At 44.5% G+C, this 22,070-nt stretch overlaps 1 protein-coding gene across 1 annotated transcript in view; it reads right to left on the bottom strand.

Annotated features, from left to right (window-relative positions):
• Window positions 1–15,203: 15,203 nt before the first annotated feature.
• Window positions 15,204–22,070, bottom strand: part of IL12A (interleukin 12A) — a gene marked incomplete at its 5' end in the record, with an annotated part of 60,835 nt that continues 53,968 nt past the window's right edge. Inside the window, 5 exons of the mRNA XM_075864023.1 lie at window positions 15,204–15,542; window positions 17,727–17,828; window positions 17,927–17,968; window positions 19,196–19,306; window positions 20,568–20,716. Of these exons, the coding sequence (XP_075720138.1) occupies window positions 15,360–15,542; window positions 17,727–17,828; window positions 17,927–17,968; window positions 19,196–19,306; window positions 20,568–20,716 (587 nt within the window). The remainder of the gene's footprint in view (window positions 15,543–17,726; window positions 17,829–17,926; window positions 17,969–19,195; window positions 19,307–20,567; window positions 20,717–22,070) is intronic.

Here is a 22,070-nt window from a genome sequence, read left to right as displayed (position 1 = left end):
GCAAGTCGTCTCTATTGCACCCCAGTGCATTCTGATATGCCCCTCTCAGCACCTCCCTAGGGTATCCCCTATGCCTAAACCTATTCTCAAGGTCACGTGCAGATACCCTGAAGTCCGTGATGGTCGAACAATTCCTCCGTGCCCTGAGATATTGGCCCTTCGGTATCCCTCTCTTCAGGTTGATTGGGTGCCAACTTTCCCACCGTAGTAGGCTATTAGTCGCCGTTTCTTTGCGATACTTGTTGGTCTCCAAAAACCCTGTATCAGTCTTGGATATCGTGATGTCCAGGAAGGTAATCCTAGTGTCTTGAATTTCAGATGTGAAAAAAAGACCTAATTCATTGGCGTTCAAGATCTCCACAAATTCCCTAAATTCCTCCCTGGTTCCTGTCCATAGGATAAGGACATCATCTATGAATCTCATCCAGAGCAGGATACATGATGACCATTTCTCCATCAGGTCACTGAACACAACTTCCTTTTCCCACCAACCCAGATATAGGTTGGCAAAAGTGGGTGCACATGGACTGCCCATAGCCACTCCTCTGAGTTGGTGGTAGATCTTTTGATCAAATAGAAAGAAGTTGTGTTCTAGGACAAACCTTAGTAATTCAATGACGAATTTATTGTGGGCCTGGTATTGTACCCCTTTATCCATCAGGAAGTGTTCAATGGCTCTACATCCCTGGCTGTGTGGGATGGAGCTATATAAGGACTCAACATCAAGAGATGCCAACAGTGTCTGACCGTCACACCGTATACCCTCAAGTCTTCTCAGCACATCCATGGTGTCTCTCACGCATTATATTGTGGCGGCAGCTATGAGGGAGCATTATACGTACTGTGTGGGGCACTATACGCAGGGAAAAGATCTCAACATATATGCTAAACGTAGGCTGTGATGGATGCAGAAAAGTGGAATCCATCATCCATAGACTATTATAGGATCTATTTAACGTTTACAGCATGAACGCTCATGACCTTTTCCTGATGTATAGGTTAAATGGATGGCATAATAACCTATGGGTGACGGATGCCACTATAGCCTATGGGTGATACATGCCACTGAGAAAAGCACCGCTCAGTATTTTAGTGTAAAATCTTATTTATAATGTCCTAAACATTCTGCTACTGTGTACACAGTGTTAAGGCTGGAAGAACATGAGACACACCCAGGACACATATCAGAACCCTCTGCTGGTTCATTAGAAGCAGGCACAGAATTGTGGGCTGTGGACAGGGTGCAGTGCTCCTGAGTGTGAGAATATCAGAGAAGATAATGCCTGTCCCTTCTGAAACTGACTTCAGGAGAAAAAAATTGCAATTAGAAATAGAGCCTGCAGAGGGAGACAACTGCTGAAATCTGCATTATACAGGGGACATTGTGATCAGAAACAATCTTATCATAAGAACACACACATGACAGCATATTCTGAAAATTCAGGGGCGGTGAGATGTCTGATCTAGGGTCTGATTAAAGGCTCAATGCTGCGGGGGGATGCTTCAGAGACACAAGGTGTAATTATTACTTTGGGGGCACTATTACCTTGTGGGGGGGGCACACATTGAGATTACTACTATGGGGGCACAAAGTGGGCATAATTACTGTGTGGGGGCCCAAAGAGTGTCACTATTACTGTAGGGTACATAGGTGACATTATTACTGTGTAGGAGTACATAAAAGGCGCTATAACTTTGTAGGGGCACAACAGGTGTATTATTGTGTTGGAACACTATTGCATTTGTGGTGCACAAAAGGGGTCACAGTAACAGTATGGTGATCCTAGTATTGTGGATAGTGGTATTATGTGGTAACTGTATGACTGTATAATTTAGACGTACATTATCAAACATAGAAAATTGTCTTATAGACAACGCCACTGGAGCTCATAGAACTCTAGTTACGCCACTACAAAGATGTTCGATGTTGCTGAGGTCAGGGCTCTGTGCGGGTCACATCAGTGTAACATCTATGGCTGCTGACCGTCGTCCTGACTCACCCTCTGACGGCCGCGGCCATGGACGAGCGAGTGCCCAGCGGCATCTCTCTCCTGGGAGACGCCGTCACTCACTTCCTGGTCCGGACACTGTATCCCACAGCGCGCGCACTCCCCTGTGCTTGGACGGCTTTAAAGGGCCAGTACACGCACAGTTGCAGAATACTGCAATTAGCCCAGAATGCTTCTGGGCTATAAAAGAGTATCTGCCCTCTCGATCCTTGCCTGAGCCATTGGCGTAACTACCACTATAGCAGCCGTAGCGGCTGCTACGGGGCCTGCAGCATGAGGGGGCCAGTCGGCACGGGCCCCCCATGGCCAGAGGCTCCGCTAGCAGCCGCTATGGCTGCTATAGTGCGACGCCACTGAAGGGGTTGTTCCTACAAAAGACATGCATCCCCTATCCACAGGATAGGGGATGCATGTGTGATCTCTGGGACTCCCAGCGATAAGGAGAACGGGGGACCGAAAGTCCCCCGAAGTTCTCCATGACAGATATCGGACCGGGGTCTGTCTGCAGCTCCATAGAAATTATTTGTGCACTGGCCGCGCTTGTGTGCATGCGTGACCAGCGCACCTTTCATTTTTATTGAACAGCGCAGATGCCGGAAGTCCGAGGTTTGTCATGGAGAACTTGGGGGGACTTTCGGTCCCCCGTTCTCCTTATCGCTGCCAGCGATCACACATACATCTCTTTTGTAGGACGAACTATGGGCCGTTTTTTTGGGGGGGGGGGCTATATGGTGTTATCTACAGGGGGGGTCTATATGGCGTTATCTACGGGGGGAGTTCTATATGGTGTTATCTACAGGGGGGACTGTATGGCGTTATCTACAGGGGGGTTCTGTATGGCGTTATCCACAGGGGGGTCTGTATGGCGTTATCTACAGGGGGTCTGTATGGCGTTATCTACAGGGGGGTCTGTATGACGTTATCTACAGGGGGGGGTTCTGTATGGTGTTATCTACAGGAGGGGTCTGTATGGCGTTATCTACAGGGGGTCTGTATGGCGTTATCTACAGGGGGGTCTGTATGGTGTTATTTACAGGGGGGTCTGTATGGCGTTATCTACAGGGGGGACTCTGTATGGCGTTATCTACAGGGGGTCTGTATGGCGTTATCTACAGGGGGGTCTGTATGGCGTTATCTACAGAGGGGTCTGTATGGCGTTATCTACAGGGGGGTCTATATGGCGTTATTTACAGGGGGGTCTGTATGGCGTTATCTACAGGGGGGACTCTGTATGGCGTTATCTACAGGGGGGTCTGTATGACGTTATCTACAGGGGGGTATGTATGACGTTATCTATAGGGGGGTCTGTATGGCGTTATCTACAGGGGGTCTGTATGGCGTTATCTACAGGGGGGTTCTGTATGGCGTCATCTACAGGGGGGTATGTATGGTGTTATCTACAGGGGGGGGTCTGTATGCCGTTATCTATAGGGGGGCTGTATGGCGTTATCTACAGGGGGGATTGGGGCTGTAAGATGTTATCTACAGGGGGCTGTGTATGGTGCTATCTATAGGGGGGCGCTGTGTGGTAGAATCTATAGGGAGGCACTATCTCCAAGGGGGGGTTGTGTGAGAACCAGCGGAGGGGGGCCCCAGTCAAAAGTTTGCTATGGGGCCCAGTCTTTCCTAGTTACGCCCCTGGCCTGCGCGTTGTTGTGTACCTTAAGTTTGTCCTTGCAAATGGTCTCCTAGTGTTTTCCAGTTCTCAGTGTTTCCCATTCCTGCCGCCTGTACCCTGTATCCCGTGCTACTGTGCCTCTGTGCCTTCAAGAGTTGGAGTCGTGTTGTGTCCTCCGCTGCATCTATTGTGTCGCACCCCGCCGTGGGTCTGTCTACTGTTGGAGCCTCATCTTAGCCTGAATCCACCGCTACTGTGGCCCAGTGCGTCCACACCCGGCGCCGTGACAATGAGTTCCTTCTTCACACCAAACTCGTCACACCATGTCTTTCGGACAATTGTCTGAAATGTATTTGTATGCAGTAGCATTAACGATACCTTCACTAGAATTAAAGGGCCTAGCCAAACCCTGAAAAACAGCCGTTGTCCATAATTCCTCCTCCACCAAATTTTACATTAGCCAGGTACTATGCACTCTGGTAGTCATTACACCATCGAATTCTATTTTTTATATGTTTGTGTGGACTGTGAGTCTCCTTGGCCTTGGGGACTGGTGGCGACTGCTATTCTGCAATAATTATTGAACTATTCAGAATTATTCAATTTACCATCAGAAAACCTTCAAAAGGACAAATCATGTTTGGATCATTTACAACCAATTTGTATGGTCATATGATTGAAGCAAAGTCAACCAGATAGGGAACATCTGTGGTCATTTTTCAGGGGAGGTTAATAAACATGCCCAATAATGATCCTCTTAATTTAAATGAGAAACTCCTATAAGCTATGAGAGTGGTTTTGGGGATACAACAATTGAGTGTTTGAGTCATTAGCTCAAAAATAATATGAGATTGCGTGTGGCTAGTAAAATCCTTTTTTACATTGAGTGCCCTCCACTTAAACTGCATCAAATGGGTATCCCCATCCCAGACATTTATGGCATATGCACAGGAAATGCCATAAATGTCCGATAGATGCCGGTCCCACCTCTGGGACCTTCAACTATCTGTGGAACGGGCCTCCTGACCCATTTTATTCACAGAAACAAAAGTTCTGCAGATTGCACTTTTGCTTCCATCAAAAAAAATGGAAACCTAGCGAACGGAGACAAACGGAAAGCAACTGAAACAAAAGAAGAACCTGTAAAGGATCTGCCAGGCACAGCTTCGGGGTTAACTCCCATAATTAATCAGTCAGCACCTGAATCTACATCCCTGAGACTGACTCCAGCTTCCACCACTCAGGCTGGCAGGCTTAGGAGTGGGAGAGCCTATCGCAACCTGGCCAGACTCAGCTAGCTCCCGCCCTCGGTCTATTTAAGCCTGCCCTTCCTGTCCCTCGGTGCTTGTGATTCTTTTCGTGTGGTTTCCTGGCCCAGCTCAGCTCCTTCTATTTTGATCCTGCTCCATACAGACCCTGGCTTACTGACTACTCTTCTGCTCTTCGTTTGGTACCTCGCACACTCCTGGCTTGACTCGGCTCGTTCACCACTCTGGTTGCTCACGGTGTTGCCGTGGGCAACTGCCCCTTTCCCTTGCTTGTATTCCCTTGTATGTTTGTCGTGTTTGTCGTGCACTTACTGAGCGCAGGGACCGCCGCCCAGTTGTACCCCGTCGAATAGGGCGGGTCGTTGCAAGTAGGCAGGGACAGAGTGGCGGGTAGACTAGGGCTCACTTGTCCGTTTCCCTACCCCCCGTCATTACATAATCACAAGCCCATACCTAGTCTACCCTGGTCCCTGACACCACTATGGACCCCCGTGAGACCCTGGCTCAGCAAATGCAGGGTCTCTCCCTACAGGTCCAGGCCCTGGCTCAGAGGTTCAACCAGCCTGATGCTACCTTGGTAGTTCCCCTCACCTCACCTCTTGAACCCCACCTCAAGTTGCCCGACCGGTTCTCAGGGGACCGGAGGGCTTTTCTCTCCTTTCGGGAGAGTTGTAGGCTTTACTTTCGTTTAAAGCCTCATTCCTCAGGTTCTGAGAGCCAGCGGGTGGGTATAATTATGTCCCGGCTCCAGGAAGGGCCCCAAGAGTGGGCCTTCTCCTTGGCTCCTGACGCCCCTGAACTTTCCTCCGTTGATTGTTTCTTTTCTGCTCTCGGACTTATTTATGACGAGACTGACAGGACTGCCTTTGCCGAGAGTTAGCTGGTGACCTTACGTCAGGGTAAGAGACCTGTTGAGGAGTATTGTTCTGACTTTAGGAAGTGGTGCGTAGCTTCTCGGTGGAATGACCCTGCCTTATGGTGCCAGTTTAGGTTGGGTCTGTCGAATGCCCTGAAAGACCTGCTAGTTAGCTATCCCTCTTCTGACTCCCTAGAACAGGTTATGGCTTTAGCGGTACGACTTGACCGACGTCTCAGGGAACGACAACGTGAACGTTTATGTGTTTTCTCCTCCGACTCCCCCATGATGCCTCCCGAAGTTCCGTTGCTTCGTTCCTCCCCAAAAGACTCAGAGATACCTATGCAACTCGGGGCCTCCGCGTCCCCCCAACAACGTAGAGAATTCCGCAGGAAGAATGGTCTCTGCTTCTACTGTGGGGATGACAAGCATCAAGTGAACAACTGTCCTAAGCGTAAGAATGCAGCCAGAGAACTTCTGCGCCTAAGTGATCATCGGGGAGGTCTCTTGGGCGCACAGGTATTTCCCGTAAATAGGAAACGTACTAAGATCTTGCTTCCCTTTCAGGTCTCTTTTGGTGGCAGGTCTGCTACCGGCAGTGCCTTCGTGGATTCAGGGTCCTCTACTCATATCATGTCTGTGGAATTTGCTATGTCTCTTGCTATGCCTCTGATTGATTTGCCTAAACCTGTCCCGGTAGTAGGTATCGACTCCACTCCTCTTGCTAATGGTTATTTTACACAGCATACCCCTGTTTTTGAACTCCTTGTTGGCTCCATGCATTTGGAGCAGTGCTCTGTACTGTTGATGCAGGGATTATCGTACGATTTGGTTCTAGGCCTTCCCTGGTTGCAGTTGCATAATCCCACGTTTGACTGGAATACTGGGGAGCTAACCAAATGGGGTAATGAATGTTTTACGTCATGTTTTTCTGTTAATTCTATTTCTCCCCCTGAGAAGGCGAATACGCTACCCGAGTTTGTTCAGGACTTCGCTGATGTTTTCTCTAAGGAGGCCTCCGAAGTGTTACCTCCTCATAGAGAATACGATTGCGCTATCGAATTGGTACCAGGAGCTAAGCTTCCTAAGGGTAGGATATTTAATCTTTCTTGTCCCGAACGTGAAGCCATGAGAGAGTATATCCAGGAATGCCTGGCCAAGGGTTACATTTGTCCCTCTACTTCTCTGGTAGGTGCTGGCTTCTTCTTCGTAGGGAAGAAGGATGGTGGTCTTAGGCCATGCATTGACTACCGTAGCCTGAATAAGGTCACGGTAAGGAACCAGTATCCCCTTCCTTTGATTCCTGATCTCTTCAATCAGGTTCAGGGGGCCCAATGGTTCTCTAAGTTGGATCTACGGGGGGCGTATAACCTTATCCGCATCAAAGAGGGGGATGAGTGGAAGACTGCGTTTAACACGCCCGAAGGCCATTTCGAATACCTCGTCATGCCCTTTGGGTTGTGTAATGCCCCTGCGGTCTTCCAGAATTTCATAAATGAGATTTTGAGAAATTACCTGGGGATATTTCTTGTAGTGTACCTTGATGACATACTGGTGTTTTCCAAGGACTGGTCCTCCCACATTGAGCATGTCAGGAAGGTGCTCCAGGTCCTTCGGGAAAACAAACTGTTTGCCAAAACCGAAAAATGTGTGTTTGGGGTACAGGAAATACAATTTTTGGGTCAAATCCTCACTCCTCATGAATTCCGCATGGACCCCGCCAAGGTTCAGGCTGTGGCGGAATGGGTCCAACCTGCCTCCCTGAAGGCGTTACAGTGTTTTTTGGGGTTCGCTAATTATTACAGGAGATTTATTGCTAACTTCTCGGTCATCGCTAAGCCTCTTACGGACCTCACTTGCAAAGGAGCTGATCTCCTCCACTGGCCTCCTGAGGCTGTCCAGGCTTTTGAGGTCCTTAAGAAGTGCTTTATCTCGGCCCCGGTGCTGGTTCAGCCCAACCAAATGGAGCCATTTATCGTGGAAGTTGACGCATCTGAGGTGGGAGTGGGGGCTGTCTTGTCCCAGGGTACCAGGTCCCTCACCCATCTCCGCCCCTGTGCCTACTTCTCCAGGAAGTTTTCGCCAACTGAGAGTAACTATGATATTGGCAACCGCGAACTCTTAGCCATTAAATGGGCATTTGAAGAGTGGCGCCACTTCCTGGAGGGGGCTAGGCACCAGGCAACGGTCCTTACCGACCACAAGAATCTGGTTTTCCTAGAATCTGCCCGGAGGCTAAACCCGAGACAAGCTCGATGGGCGTTATTTTTTACCAGATTCAATTTTTTGGTTACCTATAGGGCTGGGTCTAAAAATATTAAGGCTGATGCACTGTCGCGTAGCTTCATGGCCAGCCCTCCTTCGGAGGAAGATCCTGCTTGTATTTTGCCTCCAGGTATAATCATTTCCTCGATCAATTCTGATTTAGTCTCTGAAATTGCTGCTGATCAAGGTTCAGCTCCCGGGAACCTTCCTGAGAACAAGCTGTTTGTTCCCCTGCAATTCCGGCTAAGGGTACTTAGGGAAAATCATGACTCCGCACTATCTGGTCATCCAGGCATCCTGGGTACCAAACACCTCATTACTAGAAACTATTGGTGGCCTGGGTTGCCTAAAGACGTTAAGGCCTACGTCGCCGCTTGTGAGGTTTGTGCTAGGTCCAAGACTCCCAGGTCCCGACCAGCGGGCTTACTGCGTTCGTTGCCCATTCCCCAGAGACCTTGGCCGCATATCTCCATGGATTTTATCACCGATTTGCCTCCATCCCAAGGCAAGTCGGTGGTGTGGGTGGTAGTAGACCGCTTCAGTAAGATGTGCCACTTTGTGCCCCTCAAGGAACTACCCAACGCCAAGACGTTGGCTACCTTGTTTGTCAAACACATCCTGCGTCTCCATGGGGTCCCTGTCAATATTGTTTCGGACAGAGGGGTACAATTTGTTTCATTGTTTTGGAGAGCCTTCTGTATGAAGTTGGAGATTGATCTGTCCTTCTCCTCTGCCTTCCATCCTGAAACCAATGGCCAAACTGAGAGGACTAATCAATCTCTAGAACAATATTTAAGGTGTTTTGTCTCTGACTGTCAATATGATTGGGTCTCATTCATTCCCCTCGCCGAATTTTCCCTTAATAACCGGGTCAGTAACTCGTCAGGGGTCTCCCCCTTTTTCTGTAATTTTGGGTTTAATCCACGGTTCTCCTCCGTTTCACCTGGTAGTTCCAACAATCCCGAGGTAGAGGTCGTTCATCGGGAACTGTGCACAGTCTGGGCCCAGGTTCAGAAGAACCTAGAGGCGTCCCAGAGCGTACAAAAAACTCAGGCTGATAGAAAACGTTCTGCTAACCCCCTGTTTATGGTCGGGGATCTGGTGTGGTTGTCGTCTAGGAACTTGCGTCTCAAGGTTCCGTCCAAGAAGTTTGCTCCCCGGTTTATTGGGCCGTATAAGGTCATTGAGGTCCTCAATCCTGTCTCCTTCCGGCTGGAGTTACCCCCGTCTTTTCGTATACACGACGTGTTTCATGCCTCCCTCCTTAAACGCTGCTCCCCGTCCTTGGCTCCCTCGAGGAGACCTCCTGTTCCCGTCCTCACCCCTGAGGGGGTGGAATTCGAGGTGGCCAAGATTGTGGACAGCAAGATGGTCCAAGGCTCCCTCCAGTACCTGGTCCATTGGAGAGGATACGGGCCCGAGGAGAGGACTTGGGTACCCGCCCGGGATGTTCACGCTGGGGTATTGGTCAGGAGGTTCCACCTGCGTTTCCCCAGTAAGCCAGGTCCACTTAGAAAGGGTCCGGTGGCCCCTCATAAAAGGGGGGGTACTGTAAAGGATCTGCCAGGCACAGCTTCGGGGTTAACTCCCATAATTAATCAGTCAGCACCTGAATCTACATCCCTGAGACTGACTCCAGCTTCCACCACTCAGGCTGGCAGGCTTAGGAGTGGGAGAGCCTATCGCAACCTGGCCAGACTCAGCTAGCTCCCGCCCTCAGTCTATTTAAGCCTGCCCTTCCTGTCCCTCGGTGCTTGTGATTCTTTTCGTGTGGTTTCCTGGCCCAGCTCAGCTCCTTCTATTTTGATCCTGCTCCATACAGACCCTGGCTTACTGACTACTCTTCTGCTCTTCGTTTGGTACCTCACACACTCCTGGCTTGACTCGGCTCGTTCACCACTCTGGTTGCTCACGGTGTTGCCGTGGGCAACTGCCCCTTTCCCTTGCTTGTATTCCCTTGTATGTTTGTCGTGTTTGTCGTGCACTTACTGAGCGCAGGGACCGCCGCCCAGTTGTACCCCGTCGCCTAGGGCGGGTCGTTGCAAGTAGGCAGGGACAGAGTGGCGGGTAGACTAGGGCTCACTTGTCCGTTTCCCTACCCCCCGTCATTACAGAACCGTTGCTTTCCGTTTAATCTTTTGATCCTCTCTTCCTCTGACGGAAGAGAGGTGAACGTATACTAATGGTAGTATGAACTTAGCCTTAAACATTGATTCTACTATGTCCATAGCTTGGGTTTATTATAATTATAGGCATGATATCAATGCTATTTTTTAGACAATAAACATACCTGAATTATTAGAATTCCTGCACAATTGATCCTATCTGTGGGTTTATATCTGATATAAGGAAATTAGCTCCTGAGCAAGGGAAGTCAGTTCATTCTGTAGGCAGAATGTGTCACAGGATATGCTATAGGATAATATATAAATAGTACAGGCAAAATATAATGTTTGTCCACTAGAGAGAGCAGTGTACTCTAAACTAACCCATATACATTATACAGCATATTTTGACCAAGTTTATATTAAACTTTTGTGTACAGATACACATACAAAATAAATTTACCTTTACACATTTAATTAGACTTGTTATGTATTAGTATAGAAATCAGAATTACAGGAAATGGTGTAAAACAAAAGTGAGGTAACTGTAGCTATATTAGTGTAGTTGCAGCAAAAAGAAAAACAGCACTACAATTTAAGTTTTATTTAGGCCTCATGCACACGGCAGAGCCATGTATGAGGAGGTATTTCTATTATGTAGATATACCCGGTGTCGGTCTTAGGATAGATGGCGCCCCGTGCGAAATGATCTTTCGGCGCCCCACCCCCATCATTAAAAAAAATGCCCCATAAAAAAAGTATAGTGCTCCTTTAGTATAATAATAATAATATTTAATAATATAATATATTACAACCCCTTGAAGGACACAGTATTTTGACCTCTAATTGTGCCTCCTGTAGTACCACTACACAGTATAATGTCTGTCTAGTGGCCCCCACACAGTATAGTACCCCCTGTAGATTTTGCCATACAGCCTCCATGTAGACAGTGCTATAATCCCCCCACCTCCTCCTTGTAGATTGTGCCATACAGCCCCCCCACCTCCCCCTTGTAGACAGTGCTCCCAAACAAAAACAAAAATTGTACTCGCCTAGGCTACGTTCCTACGACGAACTGAGCTGCTCCACAACGGGATCCTTGCATAGGCCGGCGTGATCTTGAAGTCTAGTACAGAGTTTCCCAATCTTTTCGGACTCGAGGCAGCACTGGAAACAAAATTTCCTCAGGGCACCCCTAACAAAAATTGTTTAGGGAGAGACGGAAAACGGCTAAAAACAAGCACTACACTCGTAGGGTCTGTTCACACACCATTTTTTGTAAGGCAAAAATAAAATCTGCCTCAAAATTCAGGAATTAACAGCGTTGTTTGACCTTTTTTTTTTTTTTTATTGCGTTTTTTCTTAAGCCGGTGAAGCTAATGCAATAAACGCAGGCAAAAAAGCTACAAACGGGCAACACAGGTATTTTCTGGCTCCCATTAATTTCAATTGGAGGTCAGAGGTGGAAACCACTTGAAGACCGTCAGCCCCCCCTCACAGTAAAATGATGATCAGCCCCCAACTCACAGTAAAATTACCATCAGCCCCCCACTCACAGTAAAATGACCATAAGCCCGCCACTCACAGTAAAATGACCATCAGACCCCACTCTCAGTAATATGACCATCAGCCCCCCACTCACAGTAAAATGACAATCAGCCCCCCACTCATAGTAAAATGACCATCAGCCCCCCACTCACAGTAAAATGACCATCAGCTTCCCACTCACAGTAAAATGACAATCAGCCCCCCACTCACAGTAAAATGACTACAAGCCCCTCACTCTCAGTAAAATAACCATCAGCCCGCCACTCACAGTAAAATGACCATCAGCCCACCACTCACAGTAAAATAACCATCAGCCCCCCACTCACAGTAAAATGAGCATCAGCCCCCCACTCACAGTAAAATGACCATCAGCCCGCCACTCACAATAAAATGACCATCAGCCCGCCACTCACAGTAAAATGACCATCAGCCCACCACTCACAGTAAAATAACCATCAGCCCGCCACTCACGGTAAAATGACCATCAGCTCGCCACTCACAGTAAAAGGACGATCAGTCCCCCACTCACAGTAAAATATCCATCAGCCCCCCACTCACAATAAAATGACCATCAGCCGCCCACTCACACTAAAATGACCATCAGCCCTCCACTCACAGTAATATGAGCATCAGACTGCCACTCACAGTAAAATGACCATCAGCCCACCACTCACAGTTTCCCTCTGTAGATAGTGCCACACAGCCCCTTGTAGGTAGTGCCACACAGCCCCTTGTAGGTAGTGCCACATAGCTCCCTTGTAGATAGCACCACACAGCCCCCTTATAGATAGCGCCACACAGACCCTATAGGTAGTGCCACACAGCCCCCTGTAGGTAGTGCCAAACAGCCCTCTGTTGGTAGTGCCACACAGCCCCCTGGTAGGTAGTGCCACACAGCACCCTGGTAGGTAGTGCCACACAGTTTCCTGGTAGGTAGTGCCACACAGCACCCTGGTAGGTAGTGCCACACAGCCCCCTTGTAGGTTGTACCACACAGCCCCCTTGTAGGTAGTACCACACAGCCCCCTTGTTGGTAGTACCGCACAGCCCACAGCACCCTTGTTGGTAGTGCCACACAGCCCACAGCCCCCTTGTTGGTAGTGCCACACAGCCCCCTTTTTGTAGTGCCACACAGCCCACAGCCCCCTTGTAGGTAGTGCCACACAGCCCACAGCCCCCTTGTAGATAGCACCCCCTCCGTCAAGTAGATAGCGCTACTGTAGCTCCCTGAAGGAGCGGAATCCCCGTGTGGCCGGGGATTTCGCTCCTGGAGTGCTCTGCTTAATGTCTCTGTCCATATATGGACAGTGACATTAGGGGCAACTCCTGAAGCGGAATCCCCTTCCACAGCGTTGCCGATGCTGTGGCCGGGGATTCCACTCCAGGAGAAGCTCCTGTTGTCTATGTCCATTTATGGACAGTGACATCATTGGCTTCTCCTGGAGTGGAATCCCTGGTCACAGAGTCGGCAACGCTGTGGACGAGGATTCCGCTTCAGGAGTTTCCCCTGATGTCACTGTCCATATATGGACCTCCCTGCTCTGCTATAGTGCCGTCGCTACCGCTGTAGCAGCTGCAGTGGCTGCTAGCGGCGGCACCGTCCATGGGAGGGGGGCGGCGCGGGTGCCCTCATGCCCGTTCTCGCCGCTAGCAGCCGCTATGGCTGCTACAGCGGTAGCGACGCTACAGAGTGAAGGGCGGAATGTCGACTGCTGAGTCATTGGGCTAGGGCGCTTCTGAATCAAGCACGGTAAGGGAGCCAGCGCAGCAAAGGCACAGGTCGCACACCCCTAAGGCCAGCCCTGATTATACCTCTGTATTACAATATTTAGTAGCGTTTTAGAAGCACATCTTAAGGCTTTTTTTTTTAAAGCTTTTTTTTAAAATGTCAATTGAAAATCAGCTTGTAAATTGTAAAACATAAAAGAGACTATTTTGGAGTGCTGCCTCTTTTCCTGTTTTTGTCTACATTTAGCCTGCACCCTATTACCCTGGAGGTACTGTTCTGCTGTGCTGCCCATATCTCATCTGTTTGGACATATATGGACAGTGACGTTAAAAAGGCTCTGTCACCAGTTTATAAATGCCCTATCCCCTACTTAATCTGATAGGCACTGTAATGTACATAATGTAGATAACAACAGTGGTTTTTCTTTTGAAAAACGATCATTTTTGAGCAAGATATGAACAATTTTTGATTCATGCTAATTAGTTTCTTAATGCCCAACTTGGGCATTAATGCCCAACGTGAATAGACATCGTATCCTGGCTGGGGGCAATGTCTATTCACTCTCAAGACACTTGAGAGCGAGGTCACACTGTGCTGTTAGAACAGATGAAAATTACGACGCCCACTTGGTCAAAATGTAAAAAACGCCCAGTTGGGCATTAAGTAACTAATTAGCATAAATCTAAAATTGTTCATAACTTGCTAAAAAATGATAGTTTTTCAAAATAAAAACCACTGTTGTTATCTACACTACAGCGCATATCAGATTAGGTAGGGGATGTATAATCTGGTGACAGAGCCTCTTCAAGGGGAGGATGCCACGGCCAGAGATCTTGCAATGTTCTGGCCGGGGACTCCATTGTTGATAGCCAGATATCACTCTCCATATATGGACAGTAATGTCAAGGGCTTCCCCGGGCTCAGCACTCAAAGTAGCACTGTGTCCTGGGAGTACTCGGCCAGGATCAGTTTTTACCGGCCGTTACAAGGATTGATTCCTTAAAAACAGCCATTAAAAACTGATCTATTGAGTTCTATGGGAGCCGTCTGGCCGTGAAAAAGGGAAAAAAATAGGACGTGTCCTATTTTTTGGCGGCCAGTATTCTCGGGCCGTAAAAAAACGGCTGTGTGAATACACCCATAGAGCTCCATTGTTCTGAAAACAGCCGTCCCACGCCCATTTCGTGTGAATGTAGCCTAAAAATGCGCCTGACATGAACTACATGGTGTATTTCCCATTGACATCAATGGGAAGCTGCTTGCAGGCGTATTTCAAGTGCATTTTGGAGTGTTATGCGAGTGTTTTACGCTTGGAAATACCCCAAAAAATAAGACGTGTTAACGCACCCAAAGAATAAACTATAATTAAATTAGATTTCAAGTACAATTAAAAATGATCAAATATCGTGAACTACATTTTAGAGAACTAAAGAAAACAAATAATTTTAAACAACCATTTCAGCTTTATTTTTAAAAACACAGTACAAAAATGAGATTCAGAAAGAAGTAAAAACATATAATACAATAAATTATTCAACAAATAGAGCGTAATAAATAGATCCGAATAAATAGAAATAATATAATTAATAAATAACAATAAATAACATAAATAGTTGTCATGAGTGTCGAAATTTAAGTAGTTTTCAAGTATTTCAATATTAATAGTTTAATTATCTTTACTGTAAACATATACCAATTAATTTGAATTTAATATTGTAAATCTAAATAAATAAATACATATATATATATATGTTATATATGTTATATTTTGTATTTATATGTGTGCAAGTGTGCAATTCTCCACACAAAATGCTGCGTTGTTTTCTAACTTGCTGGCTGCATTGATGTAGTAATAAAGTAGCTGGGAACCAGGGGTTAGCTCAGATAACTATACAGTGCTTACTATATCAGCTAAATATTCCTGCCAGTATTAACCCATTAGTGTCTATTTTAAATACAAATTAACGTTTCAACTCTTTTTGTAGCATTGTACCTCCACCTGTCAGTTGGCTAAACACTCTAGATATAGTTATGGCACGTAATTGAAAATAGTGAATTACAGTGCACTGCTTAAAGTGACGATGAGATTTGCTGCTGAATATTTTCTCCCCATGTTCCTTATCTTTATCTTGTACTTTTAGAGCCTGAAATAATAATAATAAAAAAAAATCAGTTTAGCAATGCAAACATTTAGCATAAAATATTAATAATAATAATAAATAAAACAGAAAAAGGCTAAATATTTAAGGCTCCGTTCACATCTGCGTTGTGCCTTCCGTTCTAGCGGATCCGTCAGAGGACAACAAGAACGGAATTAAACGTTTCAGTAAAAAAAAAAACATTGTTTTTGCATCAGTTGTGCCCAGTCAGGCTCCATTCTGTCAGGTTTCCGTTTTTTTTACTGAAGCAATAGCGTAGTCTGCTGCGCTGTTTTTTCCATCAAAAATGACAGAAACCTGGCGTAAAGGACCTTTAAGTTTTTTTTAACATTGAAGTCACTGGATGGCGGATACAAACTGATATGTTATTCGTTTGTATCAGTTATGCATTACGTTTAATAGATCAATTATTTTTCTGCACATACACAGACTGAGGCCTTATTCACACGAATGTGTAATACGTCCTTGTGACGGCCGTTAAAAACAATGGCCGTCACACGGACCTATGTAATTCAATGGGGCCGTTCACACGGCCAGTCTTTCAACAGACCGTGTGACGGGTCCGTTAAAAAATAGGACATGTCCTATTTTTTTGCACTTCACGCATCCCACCATGGACTCTAGTCTATGGGGGATGTATGATAACGCTTCCCGCATGGTACATCACGGATGCACCTCGGACGTAAAAAACTGAAATTCTTCTCATCTGAGGTTTGCAGTGCTTGTGTGAATCTAGCCTTAGGCTGTGTTCACATCAGCGTTGCCCCTCCGTTGAGGGGTTCCGTTGGAGGTTTCCATTGGTTAATCCCTCAATGGAAAGGCAAACGTATACTTAATATTCCGTTTGCATCACCATTGATATCAATGGTGACGGAAACATTGCTAAAGGTTTCCGTTTGTCACCGTTGTGACAGGGTTCCGTTGTTTTTGATGGAATCATTAGCGCAGTCGAGCGGTTAACCCGACGGAAACCTCCCGACATACCCCTCAACGTCATGAAGGTCTTTGGTCAGTTGGTCCTTAGCAATAGACAGCAAACGCACTTATATTTTTTTTAAAATACCAGTGAATGATGACAGTGACAGTTTGCAGTCTGTTGCTAAGGAGGAAATGAAGAGCAGCTGATGAAATTTTACTGCACATGCCACGTAGCAAATCTCACCTACGCATGAAAGTGTTGGATATCTTTAAGAAATATTAGGGATTTTCTGTGCGTCCGTTGGATGGGTGAGAACAGAAATAAATCATGCAAACTAGGGGAACGCCTACACGTCTGCATTATCATATCAGGATACTACTGAATATTTTAATAGTACTTGTCACTAATGTCTGCTTTACACGTAACACATAGAAATAATTGTTATGATGCCTAGTTTAAAGTCTAAATGCACAATAAGATCTTCGCTATAGTTGGTATCGGTAAATGTTAATGTCGCAGTTCAACATTGATATTTTCAGACGGCAGGATACGTACAGTGACTTGCACTGATGGAAATGTTCATCAGATAATAAAAACTATTTTTTTAAACCATCGATGGTTTGTTGGTGGTTTGATAAATTGTTTCATATAAATGAGCCTAAGTAGAAACCCTTTAAATGATGTTATATATGCCCTAGTAGCGGCTTTAAACTAGAGGGCACAATTGTGCCCAGTAATTTGCCTTCTGTATAGAGATATGATATAAATCAGGTGTGGTGGCTCCCCTACCCCCATGAGCCCATACCTTGAGAGTCAGATGGGACACATTTCCCTACAATCTTATATCTTTTGAACTACTGTAAGACGTTTCCTGCTTTTACGGAGTCATGGAGGTGAAGTGGACTTCCTTCAGAATGCTGTTTCTTTGGTGCAGTTCTAGCCATTTGTTCAGCATTGTTGAAGCATCATAAAGATGGACAAAGGAAACTTGTTTGGTTCTCTTTGAACGATGGCGGTGCCCAAGATCCATAATTATGAGGATAGTCAGCTTTCCCTGAAAATGTACTGTCCAGACCGCCCCCCCCCCCATTCTTATTATTAGATAACATTTAAAGGGGTCCAGTTATTACTGGGGGAAGATGTGTTTGGCCATACATTTCTTCTGCCGCGGTCACTGCAACACTTTCCTTTCTAAGCCGCTCCATTCTAATATTGAAAAAGATTATTAAAATGAGTAGAGTAACACTTACCTGCATCATGTCCGTAACTGTTTTGTCAAGGGATGGATTCAATTCATGCAGTTGTTTCATAAACAGTTTTAAGTCAGAATAAATTGCTGTTAGGCACTTGTCCTGTGGAGGGGAGACATGTACATATTTCATTAAATTCTTTCTTCTTGTTTAAATACAAAGGAAATCATTTTTCATTGCACAGCATATGGTGAACATACCTCGTCAATCTCTGTTCTGTTCATCTGTGAGCAGATACAAGTCTGGAATGAGAGATAAACTATTATTTTGTTTCTTATTACCTATCGTAAAAAACGGTTTTGTCTCTACAACAGGTATAAAAATATACGAGGACCCTCATATTCAGTGCCTATAGGGGGTGCAGAGGTTGAAGATGCACGAAGAAGCCCATCTGCCACATAAGAAGACACCATTATTATAAATGGCACATAGTAAGTGAGGGCCCTGTTACAGACTTTGTATGCCTCTGCTCACATTTATTTTAAGAGTCTTGGTTCATCTAGTCAAAAAGTCAAAAACAGAATTATTTTTGAAAGTTAATAAGAAAAATGATAGTTCTAATATTGTATTATTTTCCATAAACTGTGCTGCCTAAGCGGATGTTTTCAAAATGCAGCATGCTCTGGGTAAGCTGTGTTCACTGAGGTTTTTTTTTTATAAACGCTTCTTTATAGGACTCAAAAAACACAAGAAAAAAACACGTTTAAAATGATTAAAAATAAAGTAAGCCATAAATGGCCATGGTAAAATTGCAATGGGAAAAATAAATCGGGCAAGTTTTTTTTCCTGTCCAACCTCTCCTGCCTTTTTAGAGATTAAGTACGTTGTCTGCTCTATTAGAGCCTTTTGAGTTAATACAGGGGTGTCACTCATTCAGGACCCTCATTTATCAACCAGAATGGACATTGGCTACAAAGGGCTTCTCTCAATTGGCAGAACCCAACACGTACATGCATTACACAGACAACCCATAGATTTCAATGGGCACAGTGTAACGCTTCATTTTCTCTGTGGTAAAGATGAGCTGAACATTTGCTGTCAGGCTCCCCAACCGATTACAGCTGCTCGCTGGGGGTACCGCAGCCTCACAACATGAGATCGCTTACTTTTTCAGAAACCCTTTTTAAACAAGGGATTATTCTAAGCAATCCCCTTTAGTATTTGTGTTTATAGGGGATTGGTCGTGTTAATTGCCAGCCAAAACATCAGAGCGGCCTCTGAAGAATGAGGCAATTAAATTTTCAGAGCATATAAGCAATATTTTTTATAATGCTCAAGGCTATGACTAAAGTTTTAATATTTATTGGCAAAGTCATTGAGATGAGACTGCAGCTGCAGAGAGGTAAAGTACATGGGCACTGCAGAATAGTTCCGTGATTATATTAGCAAAGACCAGACCAGCAATGAAACATGATGATAATAGAATGAACCACTCGGTGGTAAAGATGATTGAATTGGAAGGCTCTTACCTGGGAATTCATGCTGGGGAGACATGCTTTTACTGTATTCATCGTGTTTGCTGTCACATCTTCTATAGCCACTACTCCATAAGAACAGTTTAACACTCCATGTAGGTCATTCTAACACAAAATATTAATATTTGATCATATAAGACATTTAATATCAGAAATTGACACCTGACATGTATACAAGTAGATACAAAGCCTTGATATAAAAAACCCTATCACTCTACACATGACAGTCCCAATGTCAATCTCACCTGTCCCTTCCTCCCCATAAACATGCACGCTTCAATCAGATGCAGTTTGCCATTGTATTAAATTCAAGGGGTTGCTAATCAGAGCCTCCATTTTTTTTATTTTTGTTCTGAAGGAGTTAATCCCTCTAAATAATCAAAAAAAGTTTTCGCTCATGAAATAGTACAGCTCAGTTATTATCAGTACAGTACAATTTCTCTCTAATCTTTCTTCACTGTCATCCGTTTCAGTTCCTGAACTACAACGCCCAGCATGCGACTGTCAGGGCATGCTGAGAGTTGTAATTCCCCAACGACTGAAGAGCCACAGGTTGGTGACCACTGCCTTAGATAGATGTTTTAAAAATGTTTGTCTGAATGAGGACAAGCACCTCTGAGAATTGGGGAATATACAGAACTGACTGGAATTGATACTATGTTTTATAAGTGTTTTCCTGTAACAGCACACGTAATAAAAGAGGAAGAGCACTTATATGGAGAATGATACAATTTACAATTTGTTGTAAGAATCAGCAATTTTTTTTATTTATGGACAAATGTAAGCTCTGTACATTATACTAGACTTTTAAAGGGAGTTTATACACAAATAAAATATTTATACAATGATGCAACCAGCACCCTTTAGAAATATAGCATTAGTTCAGGTTGGCCAAATAACATGGATAGTCCCCCCATTCACTCATGTAGAGGAAGAGGAGTGAAAATTCCTATGGGTATCACAAAATATAACTTTTTAATCCTAGACCATGACGAGGTGAATCAGAACTATAGGTTGCATGATTTGTTGGTTTTGTAAGCAGAGGATTATGGGTTAGACTGGCATTGATGGAAAAATTGTCGATCGGTTCTTAGTGTCATCTGTGGATGGGAGATCTAAGGTCTATGGGGCGCTGCCAAACTCCTGGGCATTCCCTCTCAAGGGGCAACATATTTTTGTTTCAGCAATAAGTTTAATAACTGCCGACCTAATCAACTTTTGATATCCAATTATCTTATGAGTGGGAATATTTACTAGAAAAAAGGAATTTCAAGTCAACCGCAGTATACAAAGATTTTAGAATATATTGCAAGACATATAGTAAAAACATGTGAAAAGTGTTCTAATGCTGCACATTACACTTTACCTGCAGCTTTAGGATGGCATCTGTGACCACATTCACTAAGTTCCTGGAGATGTTGTAGCACCTTACAAGGTCAATGGGCTGATGAACTGGTTTGGTCTCGACAACCAATGACTGACCAATCACCAGAAGTATCCAAATGATGTGGCAGCCTGCAGGTGACAGGGTCAAGGTTATCATTGCCGATAGACACATAAACAAGTTTATAAAGACAAAGACTTGCACTTAAAGGGATTGCCTGGAACTAGAAAAATAGGATTTTTTTTAATCCAGAAACAGTGCCCCTTTTTTTATGGGCTTTGTCTGGTATTGCAGCTTAGCCACATTCATTTGAATAGGGATGAGCTGTAATACCAGACCAGTACCTACGAATATGAGGGATGCTGTTTCTGAAAAAAAGCTGAATATTTTTTTCTAATCCTGGACAACTCCTTTAAACTTACATTTTCCACACTATATAGTGCAAAGCATAATAATTGTTACAGAAACTATAAGTAAAAGTGTTAATAAAGCTGTCTATAGGCAATATGGCTAATCTGAATGAAAATCTGACAGTGTACAATAACAAAATGATCATTCCTAGGTGACCGCTATCTAATGTAATTTGCTATGTGGGAAAAATTCCCCTGTTCCTATTGTAGTAATTTAGTACTAGGGAAAAATATTTTTATTTTATTTTTAAATATTTTTTATGAAATGCTTTAGAAAATGGTTATATTTTACACAGATAAGGCTAAAAGTGGGGTACAAAGCACAAATAATTCCCCCCCCCCCCCATTGAGGACAAAAGACATAAATGATGCACAACTTGAATACATTATGTTATTCTGATGCCCTAAAATGATACACATATTCAACTGCAGGTGTTAATGTGATTTATTCTGCTTGTAAAATATACTTTTTTTTTAGATTTTTTTTATACTGTATATAGAGTTGTGTCATGTTCTCCAGCACTGGGCAAAATGTTTTATTTATTCCCATGTTGTCTCCGAATCTGTGCACGATCTAATTTCCCTATTCTCATGCATATAACTACTAGGGTCAATTTCACAAGAAGCCAATTTATCCATTGCTATGTGGGAGGAAACCACCACAAGAGAAAACCAACACAAGCATAGAGAGAACACACAAACTCCATGCAGATGTGGCCCAAGAAGGTTTGTACTAAGGACCCCAGCAGTACAGGACAATCCTAACCACTGACATTGTGTTGCTATTGTTTTTTATTTTTATTTGGCACAAATTATGTTATATAATATAATACCTAGGTGAAATGGTTACCTGGGTCAGAAGTATAGAAAAGCGTGTAGGCAAGAAAGTATCACTATCATATCTGTCTGTCTATCTATCTATCTATCTATCTATCTATCTATCTATCTATCTATCTATCTATCTATCTATCTATCTATCTATCTATCTATCTATCTATCTATCTATCTATCTATCTATCTATCTCTGTCTGTCTATAATCTCAATCTTTCTATATCATAAGTACATTTATTCATT

The sequence above is a fragment of the Rhinoderma darwinii genome, chromosome 4 (assembly GCF_050947455.1).
Source record: "Rhinoderma darwinii isolate aRhiDar2 chromosome 4, aRhiDar2.hap1, whole genome shotgun sequence".
Lineage (NCBI taxonomy): Eukaryota > Metazoa > Chordata > Amphibia > Anura > Rhinodermatidae > Rhinoderma > Rhinoderma darwinii.
This window is presented reverse-complemented; position numbering and strand designations above follow the sequence as displayed.